Source organism: Panthera uncia, chromosome B4 (assembly GCF_023721935.1).
Source record: "Panthera uncia isolate 11264 chromosome B4, Puncia_PCG_1.0, whole genome shotgun sequence".
NCBI classification, from domain to species: Eukaryota; Metazoa; Chordata; class Mammalia; order Carnivora; family Felidae; genus Panthera; species Panthera uncia.
In genome coordinates this window covers 100,442,409-100,462,534 of record NC_064809.1, presented here as the reverse complement: position 1 = coordinate 100,462,534, position 20,126 = coordinate 100,442,409, and the positions used below count along the sequence as shown (strand labels likewise).

General features: G+C 36.7%; 1 protein-coding gene across 8 annotated transcripts in view; it reads left to right on the top strand.

Moving 5' to 3' along the window:
* Positions 1-20,126, top strand: part of PPP1R12A (protein phosphatase 1 regulatory subunit 12A) — a 159,967-nt gene that overhangs the window by 57,729 nt on the left and 82,112 nt on the right. For all 8 annotated transcript variants that reach the window (XR_007456738.1, XM_049626003.1, XM_049625997.1 and 5 more), the window contains exon 3: positions 19,439-19,557. Coding sequence is in view for 7 of the 8 variants with exons in the window: in XM_049626003.1 (XP_049481960.1) it covers positions 19,439-19,557 (119 nt within the window). In the remaining variant the exon portion in view is untranslated. The remainder of the gene's footprint in view (positions 1-19,438; positions 19,558-20,126) is intronic.

Sequence of the window (20,126 nt, the reverse complement as noted above, 5' to 3'; positions counted from 1 at the left end):
TGGAGTTTGCTTTTTTAACTTCAGTTTGTTTTATAATTTACATAAAATACCATGTTCTAATGGCAGTTCCTGCTCTACCATCCTATTTCCTTCTACACTATTTTTCAAATTTTATATTTTATCCCAGTTTGTTTTTTAATGTAAGCATCATTTAAAATATTCCCTCTTGTAGCTAATGATAGAATACCACACACATACTTCTTCACTTGCTTTTTTCACTTAATAGTCTGGTCTGGAGATGGCTATGTAGTGGGGTAGAGAGCTATCTCTCATTGTTCTATTTAGGTGTAGTACTCCATTGTGACGTAGTCATAGTAGTTTATTCAGCCTGTCCCTGTGATTAACCAGTGAATGCTGTTTACTTGAATGACTCTAGTTTTAGCCTTGGAATTGCCCTTTTATTTTTGCAAATCATAGGTATTTGTATATTTATGTGAAAAAAATTTTTAATAATAAAACTTTATTTTTTCTATCTATAATTTATTTATTTTTTATAATTTACATCCAAGTTTGTTAGCACATGATGCAACAATGATTTCAGGAGTAGATTCCTTAATGCCTCTTACCCATTTAGCCCATCCCCCCCCCTCCACAACCCCTCCAGCAACCCTCTATTTAAGAGTCTCTTATGTTTTGTCCCCCTCCCTGTTTTTATATTATTTTTGCTTCCCTTATGTTCATGTTTTGTATCTTAAAGTCCTCATATGAGTGAGGTCATATATTTGTTTTCCTCTAATTTTGCTTAGCATAATACCCTCTAGTTCCATCCATGTAGTTGCGGATGGCAAGATTTCATTCTTTTGGATTGCAGAGTTGTACTCCATAAACAATGTTTTATTAATATTTGGTTATTGATGTGATTATTTTTCTGATATCTTTTGGTATTTTAGTTTCATTACCACTTTTCCTTTATTAAGCTCCCACCACAGATGTTTAAGAAGCGCTTTTATCTTGGGTGCCTGGGTGGCTCAGTCGGTTAAGCATCTGACTTCGTCTTAGGTTATGATCTCACTGCTTGTGAGTTTGAGCCCCCCCTGCCCGCCGCCAGACACTATGCTGACAGCTCAGACAGAGCCTGGAGCCTGCTTCAGATTCTGTTTCTCCCTGTCTCTCTCTTTGCCCCTCTTCCACTCATGCTCTATCTCTTTCTCTCAAAAATAAATAAACGTTAAAATAAGTAAGTAAATAAAATAAAAAGAAGTGCTTTTATCTGGGGGCTCCTGGGTGGCTCAGTCAGTTGGGCGTCAGACTTCGTTTCAGGTCACTATCTCGCAGTTTGTGAGTTCAAGCCCTGCATCAGCCTCTGTGCTGACCGCTCAGAGCCTAGAGCCTGCTTCAGATTCTCCATCTCTCTCTCTCTCTCTCTCTCTGTCTCTGTCTCTGTCTCTGTCTCTCTCTGTCCCTCCCTGCTTGTGCGCTTGCTCTCTCTCTGGATTGTTCTCTCTCTCTCAAAAGTAAATAAACATTAAAAAAAAAAAAAAAAAGGAAGTGCTTTTATCTTGAGTAGCTTTGGTGTTTGTCATAAAATTTTTCAGTAGTAGAGAAAAATTATAGTACATAGTGTTACAGTACATACAATGAAATGTTGATTAATTAGTATATTTCACATATTTTTCTTTGTGTTTGGAGTCGTTTCAAAGCCACCACTATAGAAGATTTTATATCATTATAAAATGCAAGTAGGATTACATTCAGTGACATTCTCATGGTCTTATTTGCAGCATGGAAAAAGTTTCATGAAATTTGTCATTTGATCATTAAAGAATCAGCTATTTAAAGATATGCTAACTTTTAAATATTTGTGGTGGCTTATTTATGGTTTGGCTTTTCTTCTTCATTATAACCTTTATTCCATAAACATCCTCAAGATTTCTCTTGGCTTACCCTTCAAAATATATCCAGTATCTTACTATTTTTGTCACCTCTTTAATTTCTTCATAATCTTGCACACTGTCATTTTTCACTGGACTTAGAGTTGCAGTTATTCTAACCATAACCATCCTCTTCCCACCATCTGTTTTCCACACAGCAGCCAGGATGATCCATTTAAAATATTACAAATGGGGCAGGGGGCGCCTGGCTCAGTCAGTGGAGTGTGTGACTTTTGATCCTCAGGGTCATGAGTTCAAGCCCCGTGTTGGGTATAGGGATTGAAAAATTAAAAGTAAATCTTAAAAATAAAATAAGTAAATAATATTTTATAAGTGGGGTAATACCGCATTTTTATTCATATCCATCCAGTGGGTTCATAATACATTCAGAGTTTAAGCCAGAGTTCTGATAGCCTACAAGGCTATAGTTTGACCTCATATTACTCCTCTGATTTTATATTCTTCACTCCTCTCAGGCTGTCTCTTTTAGCTACTCTGATCCCCTTGCTGAGCCTTTCAACAAACTAGACATCTTGCTTCACAGTCTGCACCTGTTGAATCCTACGTCTGGAATTCAGTAATGTTGCTATCTTGGGTAAAAGAATCAAATTCTTAACCAATTTAAGAAATACATAAACTTCACCACCATGCCCATGAAAAATGTTATTATATTACTGACCTAATGTTTAGGAATCAAAAACTCCATTATAATCTTAACTCTGCCAATTAATTGCTATTAACTTTAGGCAAATTACCAGCTTCTCTGGTACCAGCTTCTCTGAACCTCTGTTTCCATATCTATAAAATGAAAGTATTAATACGTATCCCTACTTTATAAGATTATTGAGAAGATTAAATAGCATATATAAGACAGTTGGCACAATATACAGCATATTTAGTATTCAGTAAATGTTAGCTAAGTTAATTGTTACTATTCATAATGCTGTTTTTTATCATTACTTTTTTAATGTTTATTTATTTTTGAGACAGAACACAAACATGGGAGGGGCATAAAGAGAGGGAGACAAAGAATATGAAGTAGGCTGCAGGCTCTGGGCTGTCAGCACAGAGTCCGACACGGGGCTCGAACTCATGAACTGTGAGATCATGACCTGAGTGGAATACAGACACTCAACTAACTGAACCAGCCAGGTACCCCAATCATTCCTTTATTTTTTAAAAGACACTTTGAAGTCTTAGGAAATGCATTATGAGTATGCTTTATGCAAGAAAAGTATCATGGACTTAAGTCATTGGAGACATTCTCCAGTATCTTCTATGTTGAAATAAATGTCTTATTTACATTTATTTTCATATATTCATTGTTTTATTTCCAATTAAAAAAAATATTTTTTAACATTTATCCATGGAGGAGATGGAGAGAGATGGAGGCAAAGCATGAGCAGGAGAGGAGTAGAGAGAGAGGAAGACACAGAATCCGAAGCAGGCTCCAGGCTCTGAGCTGTCAGCACAGAGCCCGACACTGGACTCAAACCCATGAACATGTTCTGAGCCAAAGCTGGCTGCTTAACCAGCTGAGCCACTCAGGCACCCCTGTTATTCCTTATTTAGAGCTTATGGTTAACCAAGCAAATACTGGTTCTGATTCCATTGGATAAGAGGATTTTGGAGCCATATTTCATGGAGAAGAGCATTAGGGGTATATGGAAGGTAGCAGATTGGATTGGGAAAATGAACTGAGTCTACAGCATAGAGGAATTAGTGTACGTTGCTAAGTTTGACCTTTAGTGGCAATGCATTTTTAGGGACATGATGATCCTCACTCTGTATTTTAGGAAGACTGTTCTTCACAGATTAGTATTGTTGGACAAGAGAGCTAGGGCAATGGCAATGAAATTGGAAGTGGTGCATATTTGAAAGAAATTTGGAAAATAGAATTGATAAGGCTTGGTGTGATTCACTGGATCTAGGTAGTAAGGTAGGAGGAAGAATCAAGGTGGTGATAAGGCTTGATAATAATAGCTAATGTTCATTGAGTGCTTAACTTGTACTAGTCACTGCTCTAAGTCCTTTAAGTATATGTCATTTCAGTCGTCCTAACAGTCACATGAAAATATTACCACCACCCCACAGGTCTATATGCACAATTCCAAACCCCAAAAACTTGGAAAAATGAGAGACTAATTGTAACTTTAGGTGTAGGCTCATTTGTCAACAAACCATGACCTGAACTGATATGAGGCTATTTATAGTCTGTTTATACAATGTACTGTACATTTCTTTTTTGCAAAAACAGTAATGTGTTTGGTAATATAAAGTGCTGCCTCAGACTCAGTGGGGGTGTTACATAATCTACAACGGTACCTTTTTAAAATATGAAAAATTTTGAAATTTGGGTTTGGGTGAATGATGATGGTCCTGTATTATGATTCTTATCTTATAGATGAGGAAACTTGAGTCAAAAAGTAATCATAGTAAGTAAGTGGCAGAGCTAGGATTTGAACCTAGTCTAACTTTTCAGGTCTGCACTTTAAGCTGTTACACTATTCTACCTCCCTGTCTAACCTTTGTAACTGGGACAATGATGCCTTTAAACTTATTAAGAGATCTAAAGAGCAAGATTGGGGGAAGCAGAGGAGAGACTGTAGAGGAATGTGGTTTTAAATAGGCCCTATTTGAGATGCTAATGGAAATGATGCAGTAGGAAGCCAGGACTATATTGGGAGTGTTTATAATGCATATACTGGATTTCATGAAGTTTAATTAAGATGCCATTGTTGTAACACAGTGTAATTACTTTATATACCAATTTTAAAAGTTTACAAAAGTGAAATTATGATACTTTCTGTGTCTGTGTATGTTTAATCACCTGGGTTTTTCACACAGTATCGTTTTCTAAATTTAGCGTTTTATTGATGCAACGTTTTTAAAGAATGTTCTCTTGGGGCGCCTGGGTGGCTCAGTCAGTTGGGTGTCCGACTTTGGTTCGGATCATGATCTCATGGTTCGCGGGTTGACCCCAATGTTGGGCTTTGTGCTGGCAGTTCAGAGCCTGGAGCCTGCTTTGGATTTTGTCTCACTCTCTCTCTGCCCCTCCCTGGCTCGCGCTCTGTCTCACTCTATCAAAAATAAATAAATGTTTAAAAAAAAAAAAAAAAAGAATGTTCTCGTATGGGATGCCTGGGTGGCTCAGTCAGTTAAGCGTCCAATTTCGGCTCAGGTCATGATCTTGCGGTTCGTGGGTTTATGCCCCATGTCAGGCTCTGTGCTGGCAGCTCAGAGCCTGGAACCTGCTTCGGATTCTGTGTCTCCCTCTCTCTCTCTGCCCCTCCCCCACTCTCGCTCACGTTCTCTCTCACTTTCTCTCTCTCTCAAAAATAAATAAACTTTAAAAAAAATTTAAGGAATGTTCTCTTATTGCCTTTGGGATTATATTCTAAATCATTTGTGTGCATTCTGCAAGTTTTGATTTTGATGCTTTCTTGATCTTACCAGAAGATAGATATCAACAAGTTTCAGACAACATCCAGGAAAACATTTTAAGCAATAGTTAAGTTCAATAAATAAGGTAACAAGGATGCACATGAATTGACTGAAGTGAAAAGCATATGAATAACTGTGACTGAAGGCACATGAGGACAGATAATCACAACCATGTTGTGTCTGCCACCTAGCCGATAGCCATTATAAGGCATCATGGATTGTAACATTGATCGATTGTAGAAGATTTCAGTGATATTAAAATGTGAGGGAAATGTGCATGTTAGAATTGCTGCACAATGAGTAGGAATTTTGCCTCTGGGAATGGAAAGTTGCATTAATAAAGTAAGACAGGAGTATATATAATTAATTTAAATAAATATGCCTTTTCAGGACTTAGTGTATTATCAAAGCAGTATAGAGTCATTGCTCTGGGGAGTAATTGAGAGAAATAGGAAATGCTAAAGAGAGAACTTTGAGGACTTCCTGTATTTAAAGGTGGCTTCGCAAAGAGAATAGAGGAATTTAAATACTTTCCCACATTTTGAGGGTTTTTTTTTTTTAAACTAATGACAATCCAGGTTCCTAGACAACTGGAAGATAGACCCCACTGTCACAGATTCATTTTTCTCACAAGTATTAGCCTGGTCTTTGCTATTGGCATAAGTAATTGTATCTATAGCAGAATTATGGAACCATGATGTCAGAAGTTAAGCAAAGTATTTGGCAAGGTATCAGTACTAACCAATTGGACTGATAACATGACTTATATACAAAAATAATACTTTTTGCCTTTAGGGTTTTGATAAATTATAAAAAACTAAGGTTAAAATTGGTAATGTTCTAAGCATCATAATTCAACAATTAAAAATGAGAGAGAATTTCTGCTTCTGAGAAGATAGACTAGACACAGTTTTCCCTTGTTTTTCCTTCTAAGAACTACTAAAACCTGAATATTATATATAAAACATAAGCTCATGAGAGGTCGAGAGAAGGCAGAATGGCTAGGCATCACAGGACCCAAAGAATGACATAGGAGAGAATTTTCTGGCTTTTCATGTTGCGTCATATATCCCACACTTTGAGCTGGAGAAGCTGATAACCCAGAAGCACCAATGGGCACCCCAAAAAAAGAAGTCCCAACAAAAAGCTTAATTTCTTTAGCCAAATACTAGGAGAGGGGCACACTAGCAAAACAGAAACATCATCATCACCATCATCATCATCATCATCATCATCATCATCATCATAGAGGGGCACATTAGCAAGACAGAAAATTTGTAATAATAACAACAACAACCACTACTCTGTTTAATCAGACAAAGTCCAAAGGAAAAAAAACTGTTCTCCCACACAATCTCACCAGCAAAGGATAGGTAGGGAGTGTAGACCTCCACCCTTACCAGACTATATTGAGGTGCACCAACACCCCTCCTGCAGTAATGTCAGATTAGGCCACATACATAGCCAGCCAAGACTTTAATCCCCGCCAAATGGTTAACTAGCGCCGCCCCCCCACCCCCGCAACACACACTGTAGTAGATACCAACCAGTTGTCAGAAGAGACCTAGTGGAGAATGAATACTTTCACCATCACCCACCAGTAAAGATGCCTACCTCCTCCCCTTATATATTGTCACTGGAGGCCACATGGGGAGTAGTAGTGAAGCATTCATACTTTTCTCATCAAGGGAGATGTCAGTGAAGGCTTGATGGTGAACTAGAAGTAAGGCTAGGCTAGAAGCCACCACCTCATCTCTGGTGTCAGTGGAGGCTGAGTGGGGAACCTAGACTTCTGCTCCCACTTCATGGTAATGAGATAGTACCTCCCAGCTTCCTTTGCTACAGCAGAGTCAAACAAAGCCAGCTAACATAGAAGATTTAAGCATGATCTAGAGTGTCTCTCTTAACATAATACCCAAAGTGTCCAGATTTTGATTGAAGATCAGTTGTCATACAAAGGAAATTCTCAAATTGAATGAAAAAAGACAGCCAGTAGAGACCAACATGGAGATGACAAAGCTACTACTCTTAAAATTATCTGACAAAGGGGTGCCTGGGTGGCTCAGTAGGCGAAGTGTCAACTCTTGATCTCAGCTCAGGCCTTGATCTCAGGGTCATGAATTCAAGCCTTGCATTGGGTGTGGAGCCTACTTAAAAAAATAAAAAAAGCTATGTGACAAAGATCATAGAGCAGCTATCATAAAAATACTTCAACAAGCCAATTATGAGCATGCTTGAAACAAAAAAATTAAGGGTCTCAGCAAAAAGAAAATCTGCAAAAAAAAATAAAAATAAATAAGAATCCAATGGGAATTTTTGAACTGAAAAATCTAACAACCAAAATAAAAACAGATAAGCTCAAGAGTAGAATGGAGGTGATAGAAGAAAGAATTAGTAAACTGAATAATAGATAAGTGGGGATTACCATATCTAAACAACAGAGAGGAAATGGAGTAAAATAAAATGAATAAAGCCTTCGGGACTTGTGGGGCTATAACAAAGAGCTAACATTTGTGCCATTGGAGTCCCAGAAGAGGAGTAACAAGGCATGACTGGAAAATTATTGCATGAAATGGTAAGTGATAGCTAAAAACTTAAAGTTGGCAAAATATATAAACCTACAGGTTCAAGAAGCCACCAAATTCCAGACAAGATAGGGGTGCCTGGGTGGCTCAGTCGGTTAAGCACCCAGCTCTTGATTTTGGCCCGGGTCATGATCTCACAGTTCATGAGTTCAAGCCCCACATCAGGCTCTGTGCTGGTGATGTGGAGCCTCCTTGGGATTCTCTCTCTTTTTCCCTCTCTGCCCCTCCCCAACTCATGCTGTCTCTGTCTCAAAAATAAAATGCGGTTCCTGTGTGGTGCAGTCGGTGAAGTGTCCAACTTCAGCTCAGGTCATGATCTCATGGCTCGATGGGTTCAAGCCTCACATTGGGCTCTGTGCTGACAGCTCGGAGCCTGGAGCCTGCTTTGGAATCTGTGTCTGTCTCCCTCTTTGCTCCCCCCACCCCCGTGCTCACTGTCTCTCAAAAATAAACTTAAAAAACTTTTTAAAAAGAAAATAAACATTAAAAAAAAATTCCAGGGCTGCCTGGGTGGCTCAGTCAGTTGGGCGTCCGACTTCAGCTCAGGTCGTGATCTTGCAGTTCATGAGTTCGAGCCCCGCATCGGGCTCTGTGCTGACAGCTCAGAGCCTGGAGCCTGCTTTGGAATCTTTGTCTCCCTCTCTCTCTGCCCCTCCCCAACTCATGCTCTGTCTCTCCCTCTCTTTCAAAAATAAATAAACATTAAAAACAAAATTACAGACAGGATAAAACAAAGCACTCCACACAAGGACATCTTCTATACAAACCTCTGAAAACTAAAGAAAAAAGTCTTGATAGCATTGAGAAAGAAACGATACTATAAGGAGGGAAACTTGAATGACAACAGATTTCTCATCAGAAACCATGGATGTGAAATAACATTTGTCAAGTCCCGAATGAAGAGCTGCTGTTTTTAAGAAAACTTTTCATACCCAAATATATAAATCAATTAATCACAAACATACAGAAACTCATTGATAATAATACCATAATAGTAAGGGACTTCAACACCCACTTACCGCAATGGACAGATCATCTAAACAAAATCAACAAAGAAACAATGGCTTTGAATGACACACTGGACTGGATGGACTTAACAGATATATTCAGAACATTTCATCCTAAAGCAGAATACACACTCTTCTCAAGTGCACATGGAAATTCCCTGGAATATATCACCTACTGGGTCACAAATCAGCCCTCGACAGTTAAAAAAGATCAAGATCATACCATGCATATTTTCAGACCACAATGTTGTGAAACTCGAAGTCAATTACGAGAAAAAATTAGGAAAGACAATGAATACTTGCAGATTACAGAACATCCTACTGAAAAATGGACTAACAAAGAGGAAATTAAGTACATGGAAGCCAATGAGAATGGTAGCATAACAGCCTAAAAGCTCTGGGATGCAGCAAAGGCAGTCATAAGAGGGAAGTATATAGCAATACAGGCCTTCCTTAAGAAGGAAGAAAGGTCTCAGATCCACAACCTAACCTTACACCTTAACAAGCTGGAAAAAGAACAGCAAATAAAACCCCAAACCAGTAGAAGATGGGAAATAATAAAGATTAGAGCAGAAATCAATGCTTGACCACACACACACACACACACACACACACACACACACACACACTAGAACAGATCAGTGAAACCCATGGCTGGTTCTTTGAATGAATCAACAAAATTGATAAACCTGTAGCCAGTTTGATCAAAAATAAAAAGGAAAGGACCCAAATAAATAAAGTCAAGAATGAAAGAGGAGAAATCACAACCAACACAGCAGAAATACAAACAATAATGAGATTATTATGAGCAATTATATGCCAGTAAATTGGGCAATCTTGAAGAAATGGAAAAATTCCTAGAAACATATAAACTACCGAAACTGAAACATGAAGAAGTAGAGAATTTTAACAGATCAATAACCAGTAAAGAAATTGAATTAGTAATCAAAAACGTCCCAAAAAACAAGAGTCCAGAGCTGTGTGGCTTTCCAGAGGAATTTTACCAAACCATTTAAAGAAGAGTTAACACCTATTCTTTTGAAGCTTTTCCAAAAAAATAGAAATGGAAGGAAAACTTCCAAACTCATCCTATGAGGCCTATGACGTGATCCTGTCAATAGACGCAGAGAAAGCATTTGACAAAATGCTTATTTGACAAAATACAGCGTCCTTTCTTGATTAAAAACCCCTCAAGAAAATAGAGATAGAAGGGTCATACCTCAAGATCATAAAAACCATATATGAAAAACTCACCTTTAATATCATCCTCAGTGGGAAAAACTGAGAGCTTTTCCCCCTAAGATCAGGAACACGACGTGGATGTTCACTCTCGCCACTGTTTTTCAACATAGTATTGGAAGTCCTAGCCTCAGAAGTCAGACAACACAGAGGAATAAAAAGGCATCCAAATCAGCAAGGAGGAGGTCACACTTTAACTCTTTGCAGATGACATGATCCTCTGTATGGAAAATCCAAAAGATTACACCAAAAAACTACTAGAACTGATTCATGAATTCAGCAAAGTTGCCGGATATAAAATCAATGCACCAAAATTGGTTTCATTTCTGTACACCAATAATGAAGCAGCAGAAAGGGAAATCAAGGAATCGATCCCATTTACAGTTGCACCAAAAACCGTTAAATACCTAGAAATAAACCTAACCAAAGAGGTGAAAAATCTATTTTGATGGCTTCCTGTCTTGTGTTTAGGTCTTTCATCCGTTTTGAGTTTATTTTTGTGTATGGTAAGAAACTGGTCCAGATTCATTCTTCTGCATGTTGCTGTCCAGTTTTCCCAACACCATTTGCTGTCTTTATTGCATTGGATATTCTTTCCTGCTTATGAAAACTGTAGAAAGCTTATGAAAGAAATTGAAGACACAAAAAATGGAAAAATATTCCATGCTCATGGATTGGAAGAACAAACATTGTTAAAATGTTGATACTACCCAAAGCAATCTACATATTCACCGCAATCCCTATCAAAATAACACCAGCATTCTCCACAGAGCTAGAAGAAACAATCCTAAAATTTGTATGGAACCACACACACACACACACACACACACACACACACACACACAAAAGCCAAAGCAGTTCTGAAAAAAACAAAGCTGGAGGCATCACAGTTCCAGACTTCAAGATGTACTACAAATCTGTAATCATCAAGACAGTATGGGACTAGCACAAAAACAGACATTTAGATCAATGGAACAGAATAGGGAATACAGAAATGGGCCCACAAATGAATGACCAACTAATCTTTGACAAAGCAGGAAAGAATATCCAGTGGAATAAAGGCAGCAAATGGTGTTAGGAAAACTGGACAGCAACATGCAGAAGAATGAATCTGGACCACTTTCGTAAACCATACACAAAAATAAACTCAAAATGGGTGAAAGACCTAAACATAAGACAGGAAACCATCAAAATCCTTGAGGAGAAAGCAGGCAAAAACCTCTTTGACCTTGGCCATAGCAACTTCTTACTCAACATGTCTCCAGAGAGAAGGGAAACAAAAGCAAAAATGAACTATTGGGCCCTCATCAAGATAAAAAGCTTCTGCAGGCAAAGGAAACAACCAGCCAAACTAAAAGGCAACGGACAGAGTGGGAGAAGATATTTGCAAATGACATAACAGATAAAGGGCTAGTATCCAAAATCTGTAACTTACCAAACTCAACACCCAAAAACAAATAACCCAGTGAAGAAATGGGCAAAAGACATAAATAGACACTTTTCTAAAGAAGACATCCAGATGGTCAACAGACACATGAGAAAACTCAGTATCACTCATCATCAGAGAAATACAAATCAAAACCACAATGAAACACCACCTCACACCAGTCAGAATGGTTAAAATGAACAACTCAGGCAATGACAGATGCTGGCAAGTATGTGAAGAAAGAGGAACCCTTTTGCATTGCGGATGGTAATGCAAACTGTTGCAGCCACTCTGGAAAACAGTATGGAGGATCCACAAAAAATTAAAAATAGAACTACTCTACGACCCAGCAATTGCACTACTAGGTATTTATCCAAGGGATACAGGGGTGCTGTTTCAAAGGGGCACTTGCACCTCAATGTTTATAGCAGTGCCATCGACAATTACCGAAGTATGGGAAGAGCCCAAATGTCCATCGACAGATGAATGGATAAAGAAGATGTGGTACATATATATAGTGGAGTATTACTCAGCAATCAAAAAGAATGAGATCTTGCCATATGCAACAATGTGGATGGAACTAGGGTATATTATGCTAAGTGAAATTAGAGAAAAGCAAGTATCATATGACTTCACTCATACGTGTAATTTAAGATACAAAACATGACCATAAGGGAAGAAAGCAAAAATAATATAAAATCAGGGAGGGGGACAAAACATAAGAGACTCTTAAATATAGAGAACAAACTGCTGGAGGGGTTGTGGGAGGAGGGATGGGCTAAATGAGCAAGGGGCATTAAGGAGGACACTTGTTGGTATGAGCACTGGGTGTTATATGCAGGGGATGAATCACTGGATTCTACTCCCAAAATCGTTATTGCACATCTATGCTAAGTAACTTGGATGTAAATTAAAAAATAAAATAAATGGAAATTGTATTAAATGTGAAATGCTTAGTCTTCCAAGGATTAGTGTAGAACTATATCTAAACCAAACTGTAAATATTATTGACAGTTTAAAATTTAAAATTCTTAATTTTGTAAAATACTTAGTACTTTCAAAGTATATGAATGTGTGATATTTCCATTTTCAGGATGCTGGCAGGAAATTTAATTTTTGAGAAATGATTGTAAAATAAGGAAAAGAAATATTTAGATAAGGGGATCTGCTGAATCATACATATAGGAGAAATATTAAGTCAAAAATGTGAGCTACTGGTTGATGAAGCTTCTCTTTCACATGGAGTCATGCTGGCCAGATTGTACCAAAAAGGCGCACTCCAGCCAAAGTCCAGCTCTGAATTGGCCTATTTCATGTTTGTATTTTAACATTTGTCCTTTATCCCTTAATGTTGGTTTCCACTTGTGCAGTATACACTGAGGTCATCTCTTCAACATCCCACCTCCTGACATTGTGCATCAGTCATGTAGTTTAAGGAATTAACCTGGGCAACTGAGGCAGGACCTGATAAATCTAACTCAGTGAAGAAAATCTGATCCTTCTTGCCTATAATTATTCTAGGAATCAATGCTTAACTAGTCAGCATATGGCATTCCTTTAGAAATAGGCTGGTTTAGGAATAGGCATATAACTGTGCATCTAGGCCAATGAGACATGCCAATAAGATTCCTTGGAGGCTTCTGGGAAATGTTTTCTCATTCGTAAGTGAGAGTCGTTAGAAAAATAAAAAAGACATTTTTTATTTTTAGACAAAGAAGCACGTAGCTCTAGTTGTTACTATCATCCTATAACCATGAGGAAATCACCTTGGGATAGAACTAATACTATCCTGGGTACTTGATAACATTGTTGAAATGAGTTTCAACCAAACCCGAAGTTCAGTCTACCTCTGAACTTCCAATTGTGTGAACCAATAAAGTTCCTAACTATTTAAGCCAAAAAAGAAGAAAAAAAGAAAAAAAAAAAACTTAGAAGTCCCAAGTCAGAACTGTTCTTTGGATTCTTACCACTATTTTCAACTATTTTTCATTGTGGTATAGAACTACAAGAATGAAATAGCAAAAGTGCATTCCCACTGAAAACACTTAAGGCTATTTATACTTATTTTAGGATTTTTGTTGCTCAGAGACTTCCAAAAGAAATAGCATTTATTTCTGAAGTTAATAGTGTGATGTTCTACTTACTAATCTTTGAAAAGTTCAGGTAGTTCATAATTTTGATAGCTTGAGTAACTCCTTTTGAAAAGACTTTTCAGGAAACAACTACTCCAGTGATATCCTTCCAACTTTCTGATTTAAAAAAATTTTTTTTTATTGTGGTAAAAACACATAATACTAGATTTACCATTTTAACCATTTTGAATGGTTACAGTTCAGTAGTGTCAGATATATTCACATTGTTGTGCAACAGCTCTCTAGAATTTTTTTTATCTTGTAATACTGAAGTTCTGCACACTAAACACTTATTTCCCCTTGCCTTGACTGCCAGCCCTTGTAACCAACTTTCTATTTTGTTTCTGTGATTTTGACACTTTTAAAAGGACACTATTTGTCCTTTTGTGACTATCTTATATTGCTTAGCACAGTGATCTTGCGGTTTATCTGTGTGATAGAATTTCCTTCCTTTTTAAGCCTGAACTAACTCTCTCCTTTTTAAAGATTCATGTATTGAATACATGAAAAGTTGATGTATAAGTTATAATGACTCTTTCATACTAGTTTTCCTACAGTGAATAAAGTCAATATACATTAAATTTGGACAGTACATATTCAGCTCTTGCTGATAGAGTTACTTCCTCCTTGTCTCTGACCACTGTGTTCTCATTAGCTTCTAAAATTAAAGGCAATTTTAATTAAAATCTCAAAATTTTCAAATGAACTATTTCCCTTTCTCTCAGTCTCTTCTATGGATGGTTTTTAGCAAAACTCATAAACCAAGATAATTAATAGACACTGTCAACATTTATCTTCCAAATTCAGTTAACATTGAATAATTTTAACCTGAATAGAATCCTGCAAATTTATCTAATGTCCATATTCAAGTTGGAACCAATAACGTGATTAACAACTTTACACCTTTTGTCAGATTTTTAAATTAGGACATGTACGAATAATTTTGTCAAACTCCATTTAGATCATGTCTTGATTTTGAGGTCTATTAATTTATTTGTCCAAGATTATCAATTAACTTGGAGTATCAGTTGTGTGTCCAGCTCCTGATTTAGGCTCAGGTCATGATCCCAGGGTGATGGGATTGAACCCCGAATCAAAGCTCTGTACTAAGTATGGAGCCTGCTTTAGATTCTCTCCCTTCCCCCCCCCTCATTTTCTCTCTCCCCCCCTTCCCACCCTCCCTCCCTTGCTCCTCCCACCCGCCTCCATTCCTCCTCACTTCTCCCCCACTTATACTCTCTCAAAAAAAAAAAAATTTATTGACTCAGTTGCTAGATTATGAATCTCAATAAACCTGGCAGTTTAACATTTTTCACTTCAACCATTTATAAAGAATTTCATCATTTATAGGCATCTCCTATGTTGCACTCCTTTGTATTGCTTGAGGAAATCATTAAACATTGTTAAGGCAATAAAACCTTGCCCTTTTTAAAAAAAAATTTTTTTTTCGTTCTAAAGCATTCAAAAAAACTTAGTTGAGAAACAGCCCAGTTTTCTGATTTTCAGCTTGGGACTTCTATGTGAAATCTTTGCTCTTTTTTTAGCAAGACATGTTAAAGTAAATATATATTTTCCTAATTAGCAGTCACATGAACTGCTTATAGTACTCCAGCTTTTTTTTTTTTTTTCTCCTGAAGGAAATATAGCCATCTGTTTTCAGTATCTCCAGGGCCCCTCAAATTCAATTTCTGGTATTCCAGATAGCCTGTACTATTTTCACTTTATCTTAAACATTGCTTTCTAAATGTGATGATTTTGCAAGATGGAGTAAAAGAGTTTTAATTTTATTTTTAGTAATTCATTTAAACTTCACACAGCCCTGTAGTATGTCTTGTCTTCAAATGTTTTAAGTTAGTGAGTGTCACACTCAGCTGTCAGGAGGCAGAGTTGGGAGCCTATCTGCAAGTCTACAGAACTTAAATATTTATGTTTGTTTGTTTTTTTCCACATAACCAATCTTTGAATGGCTTTTTGAGATTATTCACGGTAGGTAAGAATTAACGCTATGGGATCTGATTTATTTATTTTTTTGTGTATCTTTTTTAAAGTTTATATCTGCAAATGACAGTGCTAGAGTACAGATTTTTGTGAATTGTGTGAGTACATATACATACACCCTAATCTTTTGGCTCAGGGATTGCTCCAGGCTCTCAGTTTCCTGCCAGTAGTTATGGAACTTTACTCTTGTTAGTGTCTCTTAACATCCTTCCTGTTTATATAAATTTGGGGTTGTCTGTATTTGGCTTTGACCTGATACTTCCTTGGGACTCTGCTTCCCCTGTAGCTCCCTCTGCTGCAAGCACTGAAGCTACTCTGCGGTGCGCCTTTATTCTCATTCTTTATATCCTGTGAGTGATTTCTCCCTAAGCAAAACAGAGTGGTTTTATATAAATCTGCCTGATTGTTTGGTTGATATTTTGCCTGGCAGATTAATTACATATTTTCGTGGCACATATAGCATAGTTTATTACAGCACTTATATCTTTTTTTCTCTTTTGCTCCAGATTCATTTACTTATTTGTAGTATATATTACTTAGTTTTTAGTACATTTTTTTAAAACTCTGAAACGTAAAAAGTTGCTTCAAGTATGACTTTTTTGTAGAAGTCCCATGAAGATCATAAAAATTGAAACATTACCTTGTAGAGGGAGAAATGTTTACAATGTATTATTCAGTGTAAAATCATCCGGCTACAAAATGGTATGGTAGCTACTTTTGTGCTCTGATACACATATACAAAATAAACTTTCTGCAGAAAACTTGGATAACAAAAAATCCTTACCCCCCCCAAAAAAAACCTGCTAATAAAAATCCCTCCTAATTACCACTTAGAGATAATCATTGTTAATTTTATAGTATATATTCTTTCATTTTTCTCTATGTGTGTGTCTAAAAATTACATCTCTACATAGATCAATGTAATAAGATGATAAAAGCCCTCTTAAAGCAAAAGTTTGACACACCTGACTTTACATAACGTTTAAACTTAGTAATATACAAAATACTGTAAGAAAAATTTTCTTAAATGCAGGGACAATATGGAAGAAATATTTGTAACATATCTATTAATCGGATGCAGGAAGTAACTTAGTTTTTTGTATATCATTAATTAGCATCACCATCTATCATATCCTACTAGTCAAGAACTTCGGTTTATCCTAGATACCTTCCTCACACTCCCTTCTCATTTCCAACTGATCTCTCAGTATCTCCTGGGCATCTCTGGAATTTACCCATTTCTTCCATTAAATTCAAGCTTCCAACATAATTCTTTTGTACTAACTGTGGTAGCTCCTTAACTGATCTGCCTACTTTGGTACTAAATTCTAATTCATTTTTCGTATTGCACAAAGTGATTTTTTTGAAACACATTCCTTAACATAGACCATCTTAGAAAAATAGACACTCATTGACTCTGTGTGTGTGTGTGTGTGTGTGTGTGTGTGTGTGTGTTTAAGAAGTACATAGAGATTGATACATTCTTTCAGAAAAATGAACCAGGCCGTTGTAGACCATATATACTTACTGTCACAGGGTTATTTGGTGCCTTTTATTCTCTCTTAACCTGGAACACACTTTCCTTCCGTACACCTACATATTCTTCAGAGAATCCTTTCCTGACCTCACTGAATCAGATTATCCTATTATTCACTCTTAGACACCACAAAATTCTCTGTTATCAGACTTACCAAAATTTTACAGTAATCTAACTCTTTGAATAATCTCTTTTACTGGACTGTAAGCTCTTTGAAGAAAAGGCCTGTTTTTGCTTACGAATGTATTCTTGGCATGTAATATAGTACCAAGCACCTACTAGACACCTATCTTAGCTTTGGGTGGGATAACAAAATACCGTAGATTAGGTAGCGTAAACCACAGGCCTTTGTTTCTCATAGTTCTAGAGACTCCGGGGTTCAAGGGTAAGGTGCTGGCCAATTCTGTGTCTGGTGTGAGAGTTTTTTCCCTGCCTTGCACATGGCTGCCATTTTGCTGTGTCCTTTATGGCAGAGAAGCAGTGAGCTGTAGTCCCTTATTCTTCTGTAAGAACTGTAATCCCATCATGGGTGCACCACCCTCATTATTTCATCTAAGCCTAATTATTTACCAAAAGTCCCACCCCGCTAATACCATCACATTGGAGGTGAGGATTTCAACATGAAATTTGGGGGGATACAAACATTCAGTCTATAAAAACACCCCATAAGTATTTGTTGAATTAATGAACACATTAGAAATACAAGCAAAAGATGTAAATAAATTCACAAAAGGAGAGAATACAAGTGCCAGTAAACATATCCGAATATTTTCAACCTCATGTGTGATCAGGAAATAGTTTGGTCCCCATCATGTTGGGAAAATTTTTAAAGATTGATAGTGTTAAGTGTATATTCAAGAACATGTCCATTAGGAGGACAGTATGAAAGAAAAGTATGATTCAGCCATACTGCGGAATATTTTTCAGCTGTTACAATGCATTGGGTTCCTGTGCATTGAAAGTAATCTCATTGGTTTTTGTCTTACAAAAAGAACCTCAAAAGTGACTCTGTATATATGTTTACATTCACACATATAAACTCATAGTAAACTTACTGGAAAAATATTATAGATAATGTTTATCTCTGGTGAGGGAACATAATAGTAGAAGGAGAAATATAAAGTTATGAGTTCTTTTTTTCCTTTTTTAAAACTGGATTTTTTTTGTTTTACTATTTTTACAATGAGAATATTTTTATAGTCATGAAAATATATATATGAGTAAGAGTTAAGGTGGTTAGGGACATAGAGAAAAAAAGCCCATTCTTCATATATAGAAACGTAAACTCAGGAATGCCAAAGGACCATAGTTTAGTCTGGCATTATGAGCAGTTCCATATTGTTGGAACTTGACATGTGGTACAGTATGGAAGAGAAATGAATCTGAAAAAGAAGACAAAACCAGATCATTGAGGGCCATGTATGTTTTCTCTTAGTATGGTACAACTATGCCACGATCTTTTAAGTAGGATATTGACCCCAGTCATTTTAAATAGGTGACTCTGGGTGATGTATAGATGACACAGTGGAAGAGATTCCTAACCTTTTTATATCTGGATCCCTTTTGTCAGATTTGATGACGCCTGTGGTTACTTTTCTCAAGATTGTATTTTGGATGTATAAAGTAAAATACAAAGTACATTGAAAACCAATTATATTGGATTTCATTTATCAAAATATTAGAAAAACACATTTATGGTATAGTTATATATGTGCTTGTTTAGTAACACATTAAACAAAGAGACCGATACTTTAATTTCAAAACTGTGTTGAGCATAAACAATATTTTAAGATGTATGCATCAGTTCAGTGGCCTTCTGATGGTCTGTCAACCCCAGGTTAAGAACTGTGGGATATGGCATGAGACTGGGAAAATGGAGATCAGTTAGGAAAGCAGTCGATATGGAGATCATGAAAAATCTTAGTGGAGGTCATCTGAACTGATCTTACGAAAGACTTTCTGATTATCATTAAATGTTAACATTTTTGTATTAGTAAAGCAATGTGTGTACATTATATAAATATTAGGAAATACAAATTTAAAACAGGAAAACATGTTCTATGGTACTTTTTTAAAACTTAGTATATCTACTATCCTTGGTTCTTATTGTTGCTCTTACATAGGAATTTTCCTCACTGGTTATGCATTTGGTCTTAATGATACCATCATTGCTTAACTGTCCTCTCTTTGATTTTACAGATTTTTGATTGGTCAGGGAGCACATGTAGGAGCTGTCAACAGTGAAGGAGATACACCATTAGATATTGCTGAGGAGGAGGCAATGGAAGAGCTACTTCAAAATGAAGTTAATCGGCAAGGTAATAAATATAAAAGCAACCTAAATGGAAGAAATGTTTAAAACTGTTTTAGGAAGAATATGGTACTTGACTTTTTCAATAAAATAATTTTTGATACTGAAGGAGAAATCATAGTTTTAGTAGGAAAAAAATCACCTTCCATAACAATATATGTAGTATGAGTCTATTTGAAAAAATAAATGATTCTCAACTGTACATCTTTTTAATACTGTTAAAACTGAAAAAATATCATAAGGTGTAGGATCAGACATAAAATTATATGGTAATAAAAACTTGGGAGAGAAAATAAAATAGGCAAAGAGGGTAGGGAAATGCACAGGGTGATGAGATACATTGCAAATTTAAATAGAGCGGTCAAGAAGTCCTCACTGATGAGTGGGTATTTAGGCTAAGATCTGAATAGGTAAGGGAATGTATCATGTGAGTCTGGGAAAGAACATTCCAGATAGGAAGCAGCAAGTGCAAGGAGGGGAGGGTGTATGGTATATTTAGAGAAACAACAAGTAAGCTAGTATGATTGAAGCAAGCAGCACAAGGAAGAGGCTGGAAGGAGATGATGTCACAGAGGT